This window comes from Anguilla rostrata, chromosome 4 (genome assembly GCF_018555375.3).
Source record: "Anguilla rostrata isolate EN2019 chromosome 4, ASM1855537v3, whole genome shotgun sequence".
Classification (NCBI taxonomy): domain Eukaryota; kingdom Metazoa; phylum Chordata; class Actinopteri; order Anguilliformes; family Anguillidae; genus Anguilla; species Anguilla rostrata.
The window spans coordinates 24,952,802-24,970,205 of record NC_057936.1 but is presented as its reverse complement, the minus strand read 5'-3'; the positions used below and the strand labels follow the sequence as shown (position 1 = coordinate 24,970,205).

At 43.3% G+C, this 17,404-nt stretch overlaps 1 protein-coding gene across 1 annotated transcript in view; it reads right to left on the bottom strand.

Moving 5' to 3' along the window:
* fbn2b (fibrillin 2b) overlaps nucleotides 1-17,184 on the bottom strand; it is a 69,960-nt gene extending 52,776 nt beyond the window's left edge. The window contains exons 1-5 of the mRNA XM_064334051.1: nucleotides 16,988-17,184; nucleotides 14,806-15,134; nucleotides 7,915-7,997; nucleotides 7,553-7,654; nucleotides 118-213 (exon numbers count right to left, since the gene is read on the bottom strand). Coding sequence (XP_064190121.1) covers nucleotides 118-213; nucleotides 7,553-7,654; nucleotides 7,915-7,997; nucleotides 14,806-14,981 — 457 coding nt within the window. The 5' untranslated portion in view covers nucleotides 14,982-15,134; nucleotides 16,988-17,184. The remainder of the gene's footprint in view (nucleotides 1-117; nucleotides 214-7,552; nucleotides 7,655-7,914; nucleotides 7,998-14,805; nucleotides 15,135-16,987) is intronic.
* Nucleotides 17,185-17,404: the final 220 nt, after the last annotated feature.

Genomic DNA, 17,404 nt, shown 5'->3' with positions numbered 1-17,404 from the left:
CATCAATTTCATGAATATATTTTCTGCATGTTCCAGTTCCGTGAGGGCCATTTTGGACCAAAATGAGCCATGTTTTCCAACAGGGAGGGGGGTTTGGTAAAAATGTGGGGTACTCACGCTGGCCGCAGTGGTTGCCCGTGTACCCCTTCTGACAGACGCAGGAGTCCTCGTTGCAGCTTCCGCCGTTCATACACCGGACGTTACAGGACTGCACTGTGTGGGGAGAGGGGGAGGGGGGGACATCAGGCACATCGAATCAGAATGGTCAGCCAGGAACAGGAAGTGTGCCAAACTCAGGCTTCACACAGAGGGGGGATGGGGTAAAATGGCGGCCGCAGCGCCCTGGCTTTGACCTCAGGCAGGCGGCACTGCGCGCAGAGGCGCTCGGCTCGGCCACCAGAGGCGAACAGACGGGCGGCGGGAGGCGGCCTGGAATGCGGTCAGACGCGTTCTGTGGCTCGGGGCCCTCAGAACGGCGTGCGCTTCAAGGAGACGGGGGGGGGGGGGGGGTAGCGAAGGGCCTTTGGGGGGGCGTGGGGGGGGAGATGATAAGCAGGACCCCCACACCGCCCTGTAAATCATATCTGCCTGCGCCGGCCAAAAGCAGGAAGAGCGGCGTGAGAGACGCTTGTTTTCCTTTCCGTCGTCTCCTCGCCTCCCTCCGGCCGGCTTCGCCGGTAATCCAACTGCCGCTGGCAGGCAGTCCCTCCGAGGAAGCCAGGGCGCTGGGCGGAACCAGCCGAATTCCCCAAACAATGGAAGACAGGCCTCTTTTTCAGCCTGTCTTCCATTAATGATTTTTTTTGTCTGTTTTTTGTTTTCCTTAACTGGCCACTGGTGTACTGAAAAGCCCTGATAGGAAGGTAACTTACACCCCTAACTGACTTTGCCTCGCTTATTGGCTTCTTCACAACAGGGCCCATTTTCATAAAAGCGTCTCAGGGCAGGACTGCTTATCTAGGGTCAGGTTTCCTCTTTCCATATCCCAATATTACCCATTATGAGCTAAAATGTGAAACTGATCCTAGATCAGCACTTTTTATGAGTGCACGGCTCTCTTTGTTATCTTTATATTATGGACCAGCGCCCCTAACAACGCCCACAACTGGCTCCTGCAGCTGGTCAGCCGTGTGCCAGAGAGGGCTATTAACAGCATAATGCTCTATTGGAGTAGAACATATCTCCAAACCCTTCCCATGTCCAAATTCCCACATTAAATCCTCCATATATTTAGGAAATCTATTCCGACTTGAGCGAGGGAGTGAAAAATGAATAATCACTCAGCCGAACGACTCCAGCTCGCTCAACGACAAGCCTACAGGGAGAGAAATGTGGAATTTCTTTCAAAGGAAATTACAGTGGACCTTGGGCGAATACATCATTTTTTCTTCTTTTAAAAAAAAATAATTTATTAAAATGAGTTTCATTTCTGGGAACAGGAGATGTGAAACTCGAAGGAACTCAACCGAAACTGTAGCCTCTCTCACTGGTTCGGTTTCGTGCTGCGGAAAGACTGGGGCTCCTGGGTTTGGAGCCTGTCACACGCTGAACCCGCACAGGGGAGTCGGTGATTTCACTCTGTTGAGCTGTTCATAGCCCCAAGAGCCAGATTGGGAGGGGGGGGGACCAGTTTCCCACCCTGCACTGGGAATGTCAGGCAGGTATAGAAACATACAGGAAAGGGGGGAGCGGGGTGGGGGGGCGCTGCAGATTTAGGGGGCCATAACGCATCTGGCTGGGCTGAATATGTCCGTCCATTTTATGGGCTTTCCGAAGAATGGGAGGCGCTCAGCTCTTCTTTCATAAGCAGCCATAAGAAAACACTCATTTTTCAGTGACTGATGGAAGTGCCAAGCCGTGTGTTCCGACATTCAAGGTAACTTACGACAAATACATAAAATGAACACATAAGCATGCATAGATTTGACAAGTGCATCACTCCTTTTGCAAATCTATTTCATAGACTGTTGTAATATACTGCGTATTAAGTGCAAAGCTAGTTGCTAGTGGATAATAAGAACTGCGCTGGGCTACTTCCTCCTATCTGCAAAGATCAAAGATGGATCTGCTCATACAGATGCTGTCTACAATTAACCAATACCATATAGTGACTGTCTACAGCGATCATGTCATCTTTTCACTGCCAGCTCTTTTGTGTCCACACCATGGGCTAACACTTCCAGATCCATTGGGCCTCATTCATGAAACATGTGTACAATCACATTTAATCATAAACTGCACGTAAGAACGTTCCCAAGAACATTTCGGCATTCCACATTTTTTTCTTATCTGTATTTGTTCGTGTCCGTTTCCTTATGCAAATCACATGAACAGGACTGCGCAGTAAATTTACAAACAGCATTCATCATCTCATACACCTGGGAAATGCACAAAAACAAATGTCTTGCATCATGCGTCATGAATCCCATATTGGCTTATCTTAGGAACATTTTTAAGAACAAAGGTAAGAACAATTCAGAAAAAGTTTTGTGAATGAGGCCCATTGTGAGGTCATTCTGAAGCGCCATCGCTGGAGAGGATAGCCTCGTGGGGCGGTCATGTGGAGGTGGTCGGGGCTTTGAAGAGCGGAAGCGTCACGGTACGCTGCAAGTTACAGGAACTGCACCTGAACTGCAGTCCTGGAAGTCTAATGACTCAAAGGCTACACTAACAGTATTTTCCGTGCGCCAGTTGGCTGCATTCACTGAACCAGTGCGGACGGCGTTCTTTGACAGCTGTTTTGAAGAAACCGAGACATAATACACGTAGCAATTATGGCATAATTACAGCTAGAGAGCGGGGCTGGGAAGACTGATCTTATCCTGAGCATCCTGCGCAAGCTGCTCTTTCCTAGGTGCAGTACAGCAGCCAACAAGCGGTAATGTTGGATTCACTGTCATTAACACAGCACAGCTTTCCCCCAACTTCACTCAATGTAAGGATAGCAAACTACATTACCCAACAGCCCATTAACATTACTGCATGCCAGGACTGACTAACTGCTCTGTACTTTGTCCTTAACTATGAGTTCATCTGCATTTAAGAAAATGTTGCTTGCTCGTGTCATGTTCTTTATTAAGTCCTTAATAATTCATTAGAAAAAGTAATAATACAATAATTAATACAAATATATAATAGAAATAATTAATCATTTGAGTGAGTTGAGTTATGGACAAAGGATTATGATTGGCTGGTCTGAATATGGCCATTAGTTACAATCACCCTGGGTTGATATAGCACAGATGTCCTTTACACCAGGTAATGATTAATTATTCCAGTTGTCCAGAGGAGGGATTTTGTGTTACACAGGAAGTAATGTATAAAAATGGCCTTCTGGGTAGCCCATACAAATGCCTTTCATGACAGCGATCACCACTGGGGGATTTCTGTCAGCAGCAAAATCAGCACTGGAGCTGATCATAAACATTAATCTCTTTTTACGTTCCTCAGTGGAAACATGTACTTTGCAGGAGTAAACATTAACTTCTCTCTTTTAAGCATGTTTACATCAGCAGCCTTAAGCTGCAATGTGATATGTCTGAAACAACACATTTTTCTAAATGACCACAGACTGGGAAATCTGCAGCTCTGAGACGTAATTCATCAATCGCTGATATAATTCTAGAAACCAGAACCGGCTCCTTCTATCAAGGAAAGTTTGATACTACAAAGGGGTTTTAGAAATGACCCACTTCTTTTGTTTAGTGACTACTGGCTTCGGCCAAAAATTTAAGACCAAAAAAGATTTGTAATGATTGGATGGCTTTCCATTTTCCTGTTTGATTGGTCCTGGTCCATGAAACAGTCAGAGATGTCAAACAGTGCAGTACACTGAGCATTGTTATTGAGCTTCTCCTGCTGAAAATGGTCTGGCCACAATTACCACAGGCACAATTCGTGACAAATGCAAGAACATCAGCATCAAATGTGCCTAATTTAATTTATTACAGCTGAGGCTGAACAAAATGAAGATTGTTGACCGCTATAAAAAAAGGGCAAAATGCCACAGTCTGTTATGGCCATTGCAGTAGTGGCATATAGGTGTCTCTATTCTGCATTTCAGCTCCAGAGCAGTTAACTGCCCGGACCTTTGATCCCATAAAACCCTTCAAAGGCCAGAATATGCTCTTTAATAAAACGGGCATCTGATGTGTTGAACCAAGACACATGCGTACAAAATATCAAGTCCATTTGCCAAACGAAAGGAAGTGACAGGACACTGTTACGGCCAGGGCGGGAGAACTCAGCCGATATATAAATAGTACTGAAAGGTCTTGGTTAGCCTGGATAAAAGAGGGTGTGTGTGTGTGTGAGTGTAACAATCAGTTAGTCATGGAACCAATGGCTGCACTCACTGGAAAATGACTTCATAGCGTTTCCCACCTGTTAGACAGGCAGAAAGCTGGGAGGGGCTCACAGCCCAGGAAATGTGTAAGAGGCACGTTAACCAGGTATCAGGCCTGCCCGGGTGCGGGGGGTCGACGTCCAAACAGTGAAGATGAATTTGGTTTTACACTTCCAGATCAGACTAAGCGGGCCTGCAGAGTCTGTGTGGATGTGAAGGTACTGGGCATGACTGATGAGACATTCTCAGACCTATGGCCACACAGCACTCTGCACAATCTCACGGTTCACTAAAGCAAATGCTTCCAGCCCCTCAGGTCTTACACAGTAAAATGTCCAGTGTGAACTCAACTCTAACAGTGTTACTGCAACTATTAACAGATAACATTTGGTCCCGCATACCAAGAGTTAAGAGTTTAATTAACACTGTTAATCGTTTAATTAATAATGGACATTTTACTATGCATCCAACCTCACACAGCACTCCATAGTTCTCAGGCCGTACCCAACCAATCCATGGCACGGTACAGCACGGCAAGCATTCGTATCCTACCCATGCCGTGTTGCCTGTTGCGCTTCTCCATTACACAACAGACCCGTGAAGGTAGGAGGAGTCATGGGAGGAGTAAAGTGGAGTAAAGCGTCCTAAATGTGTAATAATTAACTTTTGTATGTATTTCTATACTCTGTACTCTCGTATGTTTTCTTGTATGGGGATGGGACGATATGAAAACAATTTTCACCGTCCACCACGTTTTGGCAATGTTCCAACACTCTAGTCATCACTGCATGTATCACAAAAACTATTACACTACTAACTAACGCTAACATTACAGTGTGAAATATCTACATTATATAATACCACTAACTCAATTTAAAAAATAACGTGCATAACCGAAATATTTGAGCAGTAATACTTACATAACAATGATGACATTTTATCTGTTTAGTAGATAGAGACAGAGACAGTAAATCAAGTTCTATCCACTTATGTTTTGCTCCAGAAAACGATGTCAGATAGGTCTATCAGCAAACATCTGGCTTAGCTATGCCCAGAAGTCCTCAATAATAATAGTATTTTCCAAGAAATTATGAGAAAACGTTGACAACATTTCGTTACGTGCAAGCGTCTTTTTCTGCTAACAACACAGAGTGAATGCGATGATAAGAAAATTTTCGGTTACGCTGACCTATAAAACGCTATTCCAAAAGCGAAATCATACATGTTATACATCGTTAGAAAGCTTATACTCACTACTGAATAAATGAATTGTCAATCAAGCCAAACGGTACTAAAAAGGGCGACAACGCCGTAAACAACATGTGCGGTATATGCATAGCTATTTGGAAGGTACCCAGGCATCACAATGCGCGTATATTTCACAAACAGATTGTCCAAGACAATATATGCCCACTCAGTCTCAAAAGGGACATCTCTACGCTTAAAACCAATGGTAAGGTTGTATATTTATTTAGTCCCAGATATTGACTGTAGAATTCGCTGGTTAACGTTACTCTCTCTTGCTGTTGTGGTATTTAAAAATGGCAGTTGCTGCCGATGAACAAAAGTGAACATGATATGACGTGTTTGTGACGATTTCCATTGACCAATCAACGGTTTGCAGTATCGACTAGAGTTCAACAGTGAGGTTCCGTAAGTGAAAATCCCATTCATATTCTGAATTGAGGATTTTGATTTTTAGCCATAATGTCCTAACCATCCAAGGTAGACTTACCACGAGCTATCATATTGTGAAACGATGGTATTTGCTCCTGTAGAAGCCACAAGTCCATATGACATCAACCTTGTTTTAAGAAAAACATGTTTTATTCGCGATGTCATGAGAACTACAACACTACCCACAATCCTAAAGTATAACAGCGACGTCTCTGATTGGTGGAGCTCGCTGTTCCCACGGAGATGTTCGCATGGCAGCCATTGAACTATGAACTTTCTATGAAAAGCGCGAAATAGTCTCCATCGGTTAGAAACCTGGGGCGCGTTCAGCCCCGACAAAACGTGACAAAACGTTTATTTAAATGGAATATATTGCAACACTATAATTAACAATATAAACACTGTATTAATGGCACTATAATAATTCAAGAAGAAGCCCGCTAAACATGTTGTGAGCAGCTTGAAGTACATTCGCATGGTTTGTGGATGAGTAGTCTCATCTTAAATTAGTACCAGTCTTGAACTTGCTTTTTCGTTCAATTGTTTTTGCTCAATCAAATTTTTATGTCACGATAGATGTTGGTTGGCTGTCAGGTACACTTTAAGCTTTCGAACTAAATGGAGTAATGATGATCCTTCCGGATCGACCTTCAAAGGGCGTCATGTATTAAAGCTACAGCTAAACTAGATTTAAGCATATCAAAGGATTATTTTAGCACCGTATGTCTACCTGCGTTAGTCTAGCTCTAGCTTGCTACTTCAGTGTAGCGACAACGTTATAACGGTCTCTGAAAAACGGTATTTGCCTTGGCTTTGGTTCGAGGGGCTTCTGGTGAAACTGATGCAGAAATGAACCGTAGTTTAAACATGGCAGCTATAACTTAGCTAACGTTAGCTACTTATTACCTGCAATTTTATTAACGCTAGCTAAGTAGCTATCATTTTAGCTTCCCCTTCTTAGCCATCTACAAGCTTGTTGAAACAACGTCGCTAGCCAACTCCAACTTATTTCGAATGACAGTAGCGTACTGTAGCCTGTAGCTAGCTGACACGCCACTCGACTCCAATGTTAGGACAGGTTTTTCGGTTCGGCAGCTTATAAAAACTTAGTTCTGGGTTCTTTACTCAGTTGGTTGTGCATCCCACCACACACCAGCTTTTAGTCATTTTTCTGTTGTTTGCTAGCAGACGAAAGTGACAAGGAGGCACGCAATACAAAGTCAATGGAGAGCGATGAATTGTTTCCCCCACCGGTGTGGGCAGGACTTAATTGCGCTCTGTCTCTATAGTACCTTTGGTACCTACCTCAGAGCAGGAGCTAAAATCGGCACGGGTACTTGCGCCCGGCACGGGTCAGTTGGCAGTGGAGAAAGCAAAACAAAGCGGGAGCACAGATTCCGGCACGGCATGGTAGTGGAGAAGCGCCATTAGATAGCGCCCCCCTGCAGTTTTCGGACAGGTTGGGACTACCCCGCCTGGTTAGGCCCTGTGATTCTGGGCCGCGGATGGAAGAAGGGGTTGGAGACTCACCTCCTGAGCTGGCCCCGCAGCTGGGGGAGAGCTGCCCGTTGGAGCAGGTGCACATGTTGGGCCTGGAGCAGAAACCCTCCCCGCAGGAGTTCCTGCAGATCGCTGGCAGCGTAGAGAGAAGAGAGGAAGGCACAAAAAAGAGAGACAATTTTTACTCCCCCCAACAAACACCAGGAAGTGAACATCAGGAATTCATCCTGGATAACACATAAAATCTTCTGTACCTAGCCTCAGAGTTGTGGCTTCAGAGTGTTCACTTAACGGTTAGTGCTTTCGTCAGATATAACCCGGCAACACAGAGCTTGTCTGAGGAGGCAACGAGAAGACGGAGCTTTGAGACTGAGAGAGAAAGAGCCACTTACGGACAATGCACTGGTTTCCCCCTGGAAGGGTCTTCCACCCGGGGCAGCAGTAGGAGTGGAAACGGGATCCGCAGACATTGGGCCTGAGGTAGACAGACAGACGGACATGTTCAGTTTAAACATCCCAAGCATTTACACCACGGCTTTTACACCAAAGCTCCCTATTAGTTGTCGTTAAACAGGGGGGGACTTGCTGCTGGAAGTGGCACTACTGGCCAAGTGAGGGACAGCCTTCTTTTAGGATCAAACAGAAAAACCAATATCCCAGTGCAGTGATGGGGATACTGTACTGTAGGAGACTCTTTTGGATGAGATATTAACCCAAGGGCTTAACTCATCACTGAAGATCCCATTGCATTTATTGCAAAGACCAGTGGGTCTCCTAATGTTCTACTGGCCAAATTCCTTCTTTTGCCGACCTAACCATCCTCTTGCTTAACTCGCTTAATAGACCTCCTCCAATTTAGCAGATGCATGCAGAGTGTTCTGGCGCAAAATGACTGTTAAGCATCATTAAGTGCTCATTTACTTCTTCAATGTAGAAACTTAGTTTCAGTTAGCATTCATGGTATAATGTAGGTATCAGCGGCGTCATCACCCTTTATAACCACAACCATTGGTTATTGATATTGGCCCCAGAATTTCCATACTGTGCACACCAAGTATTATGCAAACACAGTCTATTTTTAGGCTGCTATTATTAAACATATAAGTATGACCTACTTTTCACCCAGAAGTCCATTGGAGTTTATCATTACTAAAATACCCAACATCCATCAGTGGCCTCCTGGGTTTACATATATATTTTAAGGGACATTACTCAAAAAAGCAACAGTTTGTTTTTGAATTATACCCTGCCATCCCAGAAATAAGAGATACTGTATTTATAAAGCGGCTTCCAGGGCCTCGCTCCCCTTTTCGAGGGGATGGCTTCTGGCAGCGGTCCCGAACCCGTTCCCAAAAGCCTCCCGTTTGACTGCCGATTGGGAAAGAGGCTGCTCTGACCCGTGACACACGCCAGACTCATCTCGCCGTATTTCAAAGCCTCTTTCAGGAAGCAGCTCCATTTTTGGCTAGCTCCATTTTGGGGCATATCATAACCATCCCAAGGTTTTTTTACGGACGCCAATAAGGAGTTCTCATAATCAGTGGTATTGCAATAGCACCATCCATGCGATTGAGGATGGCTTTGGCTATTTACACTAAATGATGTTAGTTTTTATGTTCTTGCCCCAGCACTTGCGACTCTTCACACAGTTCAGGCAGGAGAGGGGTCTGTGTGGATCTGGGCTGTGGTTATTTATTGGTGCCAGTTACCTGGGCCGGCCCAGAGAGAGTCCGGCCGTAAACTGCATATTTAGATCAACTTGAGACTGCGTGCACTTCAAACCACATTACCAGATGGCTTGCGCTTAAGCAACAGGAAGAGAGACAGCCATGGAGACAGGAGAGAGGAGAGGGGGATGGGGGGAGACTGAAAACAAAGGGAGTGACATCGAGACAGAGAGAGAGAGAAAGAGAAACAGAGAAAGAAAGCAATAGAGAGAGAGAGAAACAGAAAGAAAGCAATAGAGAGAGAGAGAAACAGAAAGAAAGAGAGAGACAGGGAGAAAGAAACAAGAGAGAGAGGGAAAGTGAGAAAGAGAGAGAGAGAGAGACATTGGGAAAAGGGATAGGAAGGGATCAGTGGAAGGAAGAGAAAACAAACTGGAAGGGAAAAGAGTGGGAGTAAAAAAAGGCTGAGGATTTGAAGGACAAATACAGTTTGGAGATGCTTTAAAAAAATGTTTTTTTTTTAAACACGGGAGAAATGCAAAGTATTCTTATCCACTACTAAGCAGAAACAGAGCAGGTAACTCCCTCTGCATTCTGACCGTGCCTGTGGTACAAGACCTTTTCCTGTATCAGCCCATTGAAATATGGACACATCAACATTTGGGGGATTACGAGCTAGGCAGATGTATTGCTTGAGCTGCCGTTCCTTTGCTCTCGTTCAATCTGGGCCGTGTTCCTTGTGAATGTATACATTTCAGCCCCAGGATTTATCTCAATATTGAAATGTTGTGCTGTTCTCAGCGCTCAATTTAAAAGGGATTAGCTCTCCTGTGCCTATCACTCCCAGAACCGTTTGATGTAGCCATGCTGTTCACGGCTCTCTCTCATTAACTTTACTAATAATAATAATAATAATAATAATAATAATAATAATAATAAAGAAAGATGGCCACACATTAGGCAAAAGAGATATTAAAAAAAGAAAGTGGAAAGGTCAAACCTTGGCCTTTACTCAATCCCCACCCACCCCCCCAGGTGGTGTTTGGTTCTGGGAATATTTTCAAAGACAGATGGAATACATTGGGCTGACAGATGCTGGCACTTGGGTAACAAAAAGAGGCCTTTGTTTCACATGAGTAACACGATAGGACTTTTACACCACAGGAACTGGGCCCAGGCAGAACCGTGACATTCTGGTTCTGGGTTCCTTCTCGCGGTCCACTCTGACACCCGAAAGGGAAACCACGCTATTTCAGCCCAATAATGAACCTGATTTAGCAAAATGGTAATTGGCTCCGCGGTAACAGTAGCAGGGTAACCTGAGCAGTGCTGCTCCATAGGCATGACAATATACCAGGGACAAATCTTCGTTTTAAATATCCGGCTTGTATTTTTGCCAAAATGGCAATAAGGCTTACATCACTGTATAAGCAAAACTGTTTAAAATGGTAGAAGTCTAAGAGGATAGACCTTTTCTCACTGTTTTCCATACTGAGAAATGGCCACAATCAGCTTTCTAGCCAATGTCTGTTCTATGATTCCTCCAAGCTATGTCTACATATTTTAGCTGGCTCATCTCAGGACAGAAGAAAGATAAATATTTCATACAATTTGCAACCTGAGAGCAGATATTTCCCGAAAATAATTATAATAAGAAACTGCACCAGGGGATTGGCTTCCATCTTGTCAAATAAATTCAATACCCTTTCGTCCGCCCTGATTATCGGTGCCTACTAGTGGGTTATGAAAGGAAATGCCATGGAAACGCAAACCAGAACTCTTAAAGCTTTTGTTTTGGTGAGTCATAGTTCATTTTATGCGTGGTTTCAGTTCTGATGTGGAGAGTAGACTATGGTGTCTTTTGTATGGAAATCGTTAGTGTGGGAACTGCTTTGAATTTCACAAAGTGATAAAAAGACAAGTGTTTTTAATATGAGATTTAAATTGTGTTCAGAGGCCCTTGTAAATCTTTAATTGTCGTATTTTCACTACCACGTCTCAAAAGGCTTACTCCGGAATTTTTTTTTTTTTAAATTGAGCAGAACTGCAAGGAAAATGACAAGATCAAAAGCCATGTGTGCATATCATTAAATATTCAGATTTTCCCTGATCCAAAATCAGATTCAGAGCAAAAACAACACAAAACAAAAAAAATATTTGTTCTGGAATGGCGATCCAGAGGCACATTCTCAGATTCTGGGATGGGATTCCAGACTACTGCTCTATGCGCTTTGGAAAAGCCTCAAATACCTTAAAAGGGTTCTGTAAGAGAACACAACCAATGGCTTCTCACAGGGAATCTACACTATAGGACTCAGCAGTCCAGCAGAGAGAAGGCACTCCTGACCCAGGAGCTACCACTCTTTGGGGTCAGAGTTCACCTCATTGGCATCCGACCCCGGTTACAGGACTGTTGCCTAATTCTCCCCCGAGTAACCACGCCTGCTGCTTTTCTCAGTCCTGACATAAATGGCTTGTGGTGCTTTGGTCTTTGAGCTTCTCAGAACCTCCTTTTAGGCCCCCACGGGCTTGTTTCTGTCACCACACTGGTTTGAACCCTGAACCCACCGCAGTCTAGACCAGGGCTGGAGTTCACCTTTTCTCTCAAACTAAGTAATGAGGTCTGAGCGTGCTGCTCTGGATTTCAAGGGGCAGTGGGAGGGGTTTCTACACTACTGCACTGTTCCCTATGGAAATGTTTGATCTCACAAAGAGTACATAGCAACAAACTCCCTTTCCCCTCTTCCAAAATTTTATTATGAGACAAGAGATTTATAGCTCAACTTGGAATTCTAAAAGAGTGCTTTTGGAATTATGAGCATATGGTTTCTAATATCTGTACCAAATTTTTTTAAAAACAATAAATTAGTTATATAAACAAAACATACATCTCGCATATTGGTGAAATGATTGAGACTGATTGCCATTTGAGAACCTACATACGAACCTGCTCAATCACAGATATTAGCACTTTGACAAATGCAACAATAGGAACTGAGCCAGATGTCTGGAATTTCCAGAGCTGGAATCACCTCTGGGCCCATCTGGGTAAAACGCATTCCTGCAATGCAGACACATAAAAATAAAAAAGGAACTGAATGCACATTAAATTGTATGGAATTGGGTGTCCTTTACCTATAAAAAAAATGACTTTGAGACCATGCCGTTTTCCCCTTTAAAAAACGTTGGTTGATGACTACCGTATAGAGTCAATCTGTCCATTAGGCCATATAGACGACCGCCTAGGGCTCTGGTATGGTTAAGGGGTCCCCGTGTGGTGTTTTTTTATTGATCATTTCTATAATTTCTTATTCTGGGGCCATTTTCAAGATCATCGCCTAGGGCCCCAGAGACTCATGAGCTGACTCTGAGCGTCTATAGAAATGGAATAAGCTATTTCTCTCGGCAATGCTACACACTGACCATGCATGCACTCAAGCCCATGGGTACTGAAAATTGCCTTTGCATGGGCCAGCAGAACAGAGCCAAAATGGTTCTGGGGGGGGACCTGAGTGGCTGAATGCACTATTGTCCGGAGGAACACGTCCAAGTGAGCAAGTTTGAGAACACGTCCCCTGAGCTCACTGCTGGCGGCATAACCCACACCCTGGCCCTCTTTCAGGCACAAGGACTCACTTGGCCTTACAATTTTAAAATGCCGTTATTTATCATAAACGGAAAATAGCTGGCACTGGAGGCTATGAGCGAGAAGCCCTATCCTCTCTTCCCAAAAGCCTAGAGCTTTGCGAGAACCACCCCCGGTTTAATCAGTGTCATTCAGGAGGTCCTCGGCAGTACTGCCAGCAGATTACCACCACGCAACGGCCAAATTGTGTTTTGCCGTGAGACCCAATAAATCAGATCAACTTGAACACCACACTGAGCAGCGTCATCTAACAAAGTTTGACCCACCAGAGGAAACAGAGCCTCCCAGGCCAGCAGTCTCACAAAAGCCTGCATTATTTGGTTGCAAATGCAATGTAATAGACATCATTAAGCTCTAGACCTCCTTTCAGAAGGTTCTATAACTGACCTGCATCAGACAAAGCCTTACTTTGTTGTGCACTTACACAAATGCACTCATTATAATATTCTTTTCTTTCAGTCAAGGGTATATCCTGCCAATAGACCTTCCCCGTATCCCAGTGCACAATATGATTGACAGAAAACAGTTCCCAGTTATCTGGGAACTGTTATACTACAGTTATACTCCCAGTTATACTACAGTATATGAGGCAAATCAAATAAAATGTTCTTGAACAAGCATGCAGATCAACAACTTCATTGTTTAAACAGCAGGATCAAAAGGCGATCCAGGACTGACTAAATAAAAACCAATTTGGGCAAAAGGCCTCAGCTGAAAAAGTAAGTTAGACTTTTCATTTATAAAGTTATTAAACTGATGGGTTCAAATTGGGTTGCTCTAGTTCTGGATCACAGGTGAACATGCAGGTTTGGCCAGGGTTCAAAACTGTCCATGGTGTCGTTTCAAATCTCAACTTGGTTTGCTGCAGAGTAACAAGATTCTACTTTGTCGCAAGCCAGATTTTGTTATTTCATCGGTGTTACAGATTTCTCAACTTGGTTTGCTGCAGAGTAACAAGATTCTACTTTGTTGCAAGCCAGATTTTGTTATTTCATCAGGGCTGTAGATTTCTTTGTGATATATAACTAATCACAGACTGGACAGGGCACAAGTCAAGCATGAAGTACCCCATTGTTGACTTTAACAGGCTGCAGGAGGGAAAAAATCACATTGAGCCATATTTCATCAGACATTTGTTAATGGAATCATCCTGTGAGGACCACAGAGTATCATTAATCAAATTCATTGACAATGCAAAAACACTTGACGGTCACTAAAACATGATTACCGAGCACAGAGGTTAAAATAGAACAGTTCACACACAGGCTTTTCTCTTCTTTTGAAGAACCCGCTTTACTAAAAGTGGGTTCTGTGTTCCTTGGTTCCTGTTGCTTTGTCACCTGCAGCAGTGGGAACAAATGGCACTTGTTGTGGCCCCCTAACCAATCAGAATACATAATTTCCTCTCGAGGCAAGCAAAGGACTCAAGAGCTGGGACAGACAGGAGTCCGATTGAAATAACCGACGCTGATGTTTGAAACCACTCAGAACAAAACATCCCTTGTTTTTCATTTTAGAAAAAATATACAGAGAGAAAACTCCATCCACCCAGTCTCTGGCCTCTGAGACAGGAGGGTGGTGCTTTTCCTCCCTCCCACCTTTCCCCTTAGCAGAGTTACTTCTACTTGTGAAATGAACCACAGCAGATCTCCCTGATCTTAGATAAGCGACTATTTTGAAACTGTTCCACTCACTGTTAAATGGTGAACCGGCCAAAAGTAGGTTTCTGAGAGAAGGATTCAGACACCAAGTTTTACAGGTAAAAAAAAAATCTCAAAAAAATGAGAACCTGATGCTCCTGAATAACACACAAGCAGTTACCTGGTACATGTTTTGATATCAATCCATCCACAAAAAAATTGAAAAAGAATTTAGAGAGAATTGAAACTTCCCAGACCTCTTTGACTTTAGACAAGTACAGTTTCTTCTTTTAGAGCCCTCAATAACCAGCAAGAAAAAAAGAGCCTTACCCCCGGAGTGACTCCTGGCCCCTCCTCCTGACCCTCTGCCCCTCCCTCTCCTCGAAGCGGCCGGTGAATCGACTGGCCTGGATGTTTCCGTCTCCCTGGCCCTGTGCTGTGTGGAGGGCGGCCCAGCACACGGCCACCCAGCCCAGCACCAGCTTGCTCAGCCTCCGGGTCCCCATTAGCCTACACTGGGATGCTTGCGATGCCCAACGCAGACGTTCCCTGTCCCAGCGTCACTGTCCTCACGCGGTGCTCCGGTCTTCTCCCTCTCTCGCTGGTTCCCACTGTCGCTGTGCAGAATGGTTCCGTCACAGAACACTCCAGTTTGGGGGCTGGAATAACACACAAAAAAACAGGAAAGCGCAAATGAGAAGTCATTTACCTCTGAGCAACTGCCATAGTGCCCAGCCCCACTTCCACTTGCCATCCACAAACAACATGGCCAGGAATTATCTTGCACTGCAGGTCCGGTTATTCTATTTATCTAAAGTGGAAGTTTTTTTTGTATTCATTAACTTTACAAGGCTCTTAGATTATGCATCTTAATGACTTTGGCAGCGAAAACCACAGCCTTTTTAGTAAAAACTGGGTAACTTGTAGTCATTTCCATAGACCTGGAAGGGGAATGGAATCAAGGTCTTTCATTAGATTTCATTATTCAAAAGAGCATTAGTCTGGGTTTTGAATGCAAACAAATTACTAACTACATACTCATAAGAATACTTTTACAACTTTGTTATAACGTATATAAGCGCATATGGACTTCAAATCCCTCCAGCTCAAAATGGACTGAAGTCTGTTTTATTTTTCCTTTTTCTCATTAAAACGAAGGTTTCGTACTGTGTGATTGGCCCCCAGTGATTTATAACCTTGCTATAAATTGGTTTCAATTCCAAGGGCTAGAACGCAGAGGGAGAGCTTGGTGAGGTTGAACATTTTCTTTTCAGCTGTATCAGACTAGGTAGGTGTCTAGGATTTTTTTTGTTTTGTTTTGTTTTTTTTTGTTTTTTTGAATGCTGACTAAGATTTACTGGAGTCTGAAGCTGAAGGATAAAATCAAAGAATTCTTTTTGACATTAACATCAAACATGTATTGCATTGTTTTCTTTTTTTTAAACAAAGAACAGCCAAACAGTAATTAGTCATTGTATCGCTGTTTCAAAATTTTAAACAAACAAACAAACAAAACACTACAAACAAGCATACATTTTGTAACATCCTGTGTGTTTGAACATGCAGAATGTGAATTCATTTGAAGTCATAGGTAGAAAAAGATTTGTGTCTCAAAGGAAAACAAAAAGAAGAAATAGAAAAGATCATTTCATTGACTATCCTCTTGAAACTACAGAATGAAGAATGAAATTCCTTTTATAAATCTACAATAGCACAACAACTGTATGTACCAGTGATGTGAATGTTATTTAAAGTAAAAAAAAAAAAAACATTCGTGGCTTTGGGTGAATGAATGGGGGCGGGACATATTTTGAGATCGAACAAAGAAAGGCTTTGGAACTGCCCAACTTTTCTTGCTGTACAGGTAAACTGCCTCCCGTTACATCCACAAATGGAACAACATCTGGACCGACAATTTTTTAAAAATTATCTCAATAAATTTAAAAGCTTACCAAGAGACAGAACTTTAGAAATCATAACAATAACTTATCAATGTTCACCAATGGTTAAACTCCATATCGCTTCTTCATTTAACTGTAAAAACGTACTCTATTTGATTTCCCTCATTATCGACAACCACTAGGCAACACCTTTCATCGCCATGCAGATCAGCATTGTCCTATCCATACCATTGTATAGGCTCTTTTACAACCCAGGGAGTCGTATTGAGCCGATAGCCTATTGTTCTTAACATGTACCCTATTAAAACATTATGGCAAAAGGCTATTGAAGTTGGTCATCACTTAAAAAAACTTCTGTTTCAGTGCTCAAATTCCATTTCACTGACTACTGAAAAAGTAACCTGGCACGTGTGAAACTGTAAAATACAGCTTGAATTTTAAAAAAACTTAATCAAAAAATATTTCTAACCTACTAATTACTGGAACCAACCAGACTTACCTGAACATGCAACAGACTAGTCAGTTACATCTTAAATGACTACACAGAGCATTATGCTGCACAAATGTAGCTACACATTTAATCACAAATTAAGCAGCGAATAGCACGATACCTTGCAATTGTTGGAGTGCCTTGAAGTTGATGAGTCCAGAGACGCTATTGGTAATGGAGTATATTCTTCAGAGTGGGGAATTGAACTGTCCCTGTGTGAGAAAAAGGAAAAAAGGTAGCGATTTACTCTGATTGGGAGAGGGGAGGTCCTTTTTTAAGACACGAGAGAAAGGGGGGTTACTAACAGGACAAACCCACCGCATTCCTCGACTCTCTCTTTCGCCCCTATTCTCGTGGACGCTCTCACACGCGCACACATCTCTTCACTTTGAAGGGGGGATGGGGAAGTGGAAAATGTTAGCTTTCCTTGAAATCAGATCATCGAGGCTTCCGATCACCGTTTGCTTTTCTCTCAGGCTCTGTAGAGTTTCAATTCACACTAAAAATGTAACATAAACGGTGTGATATAGGTCGTCAC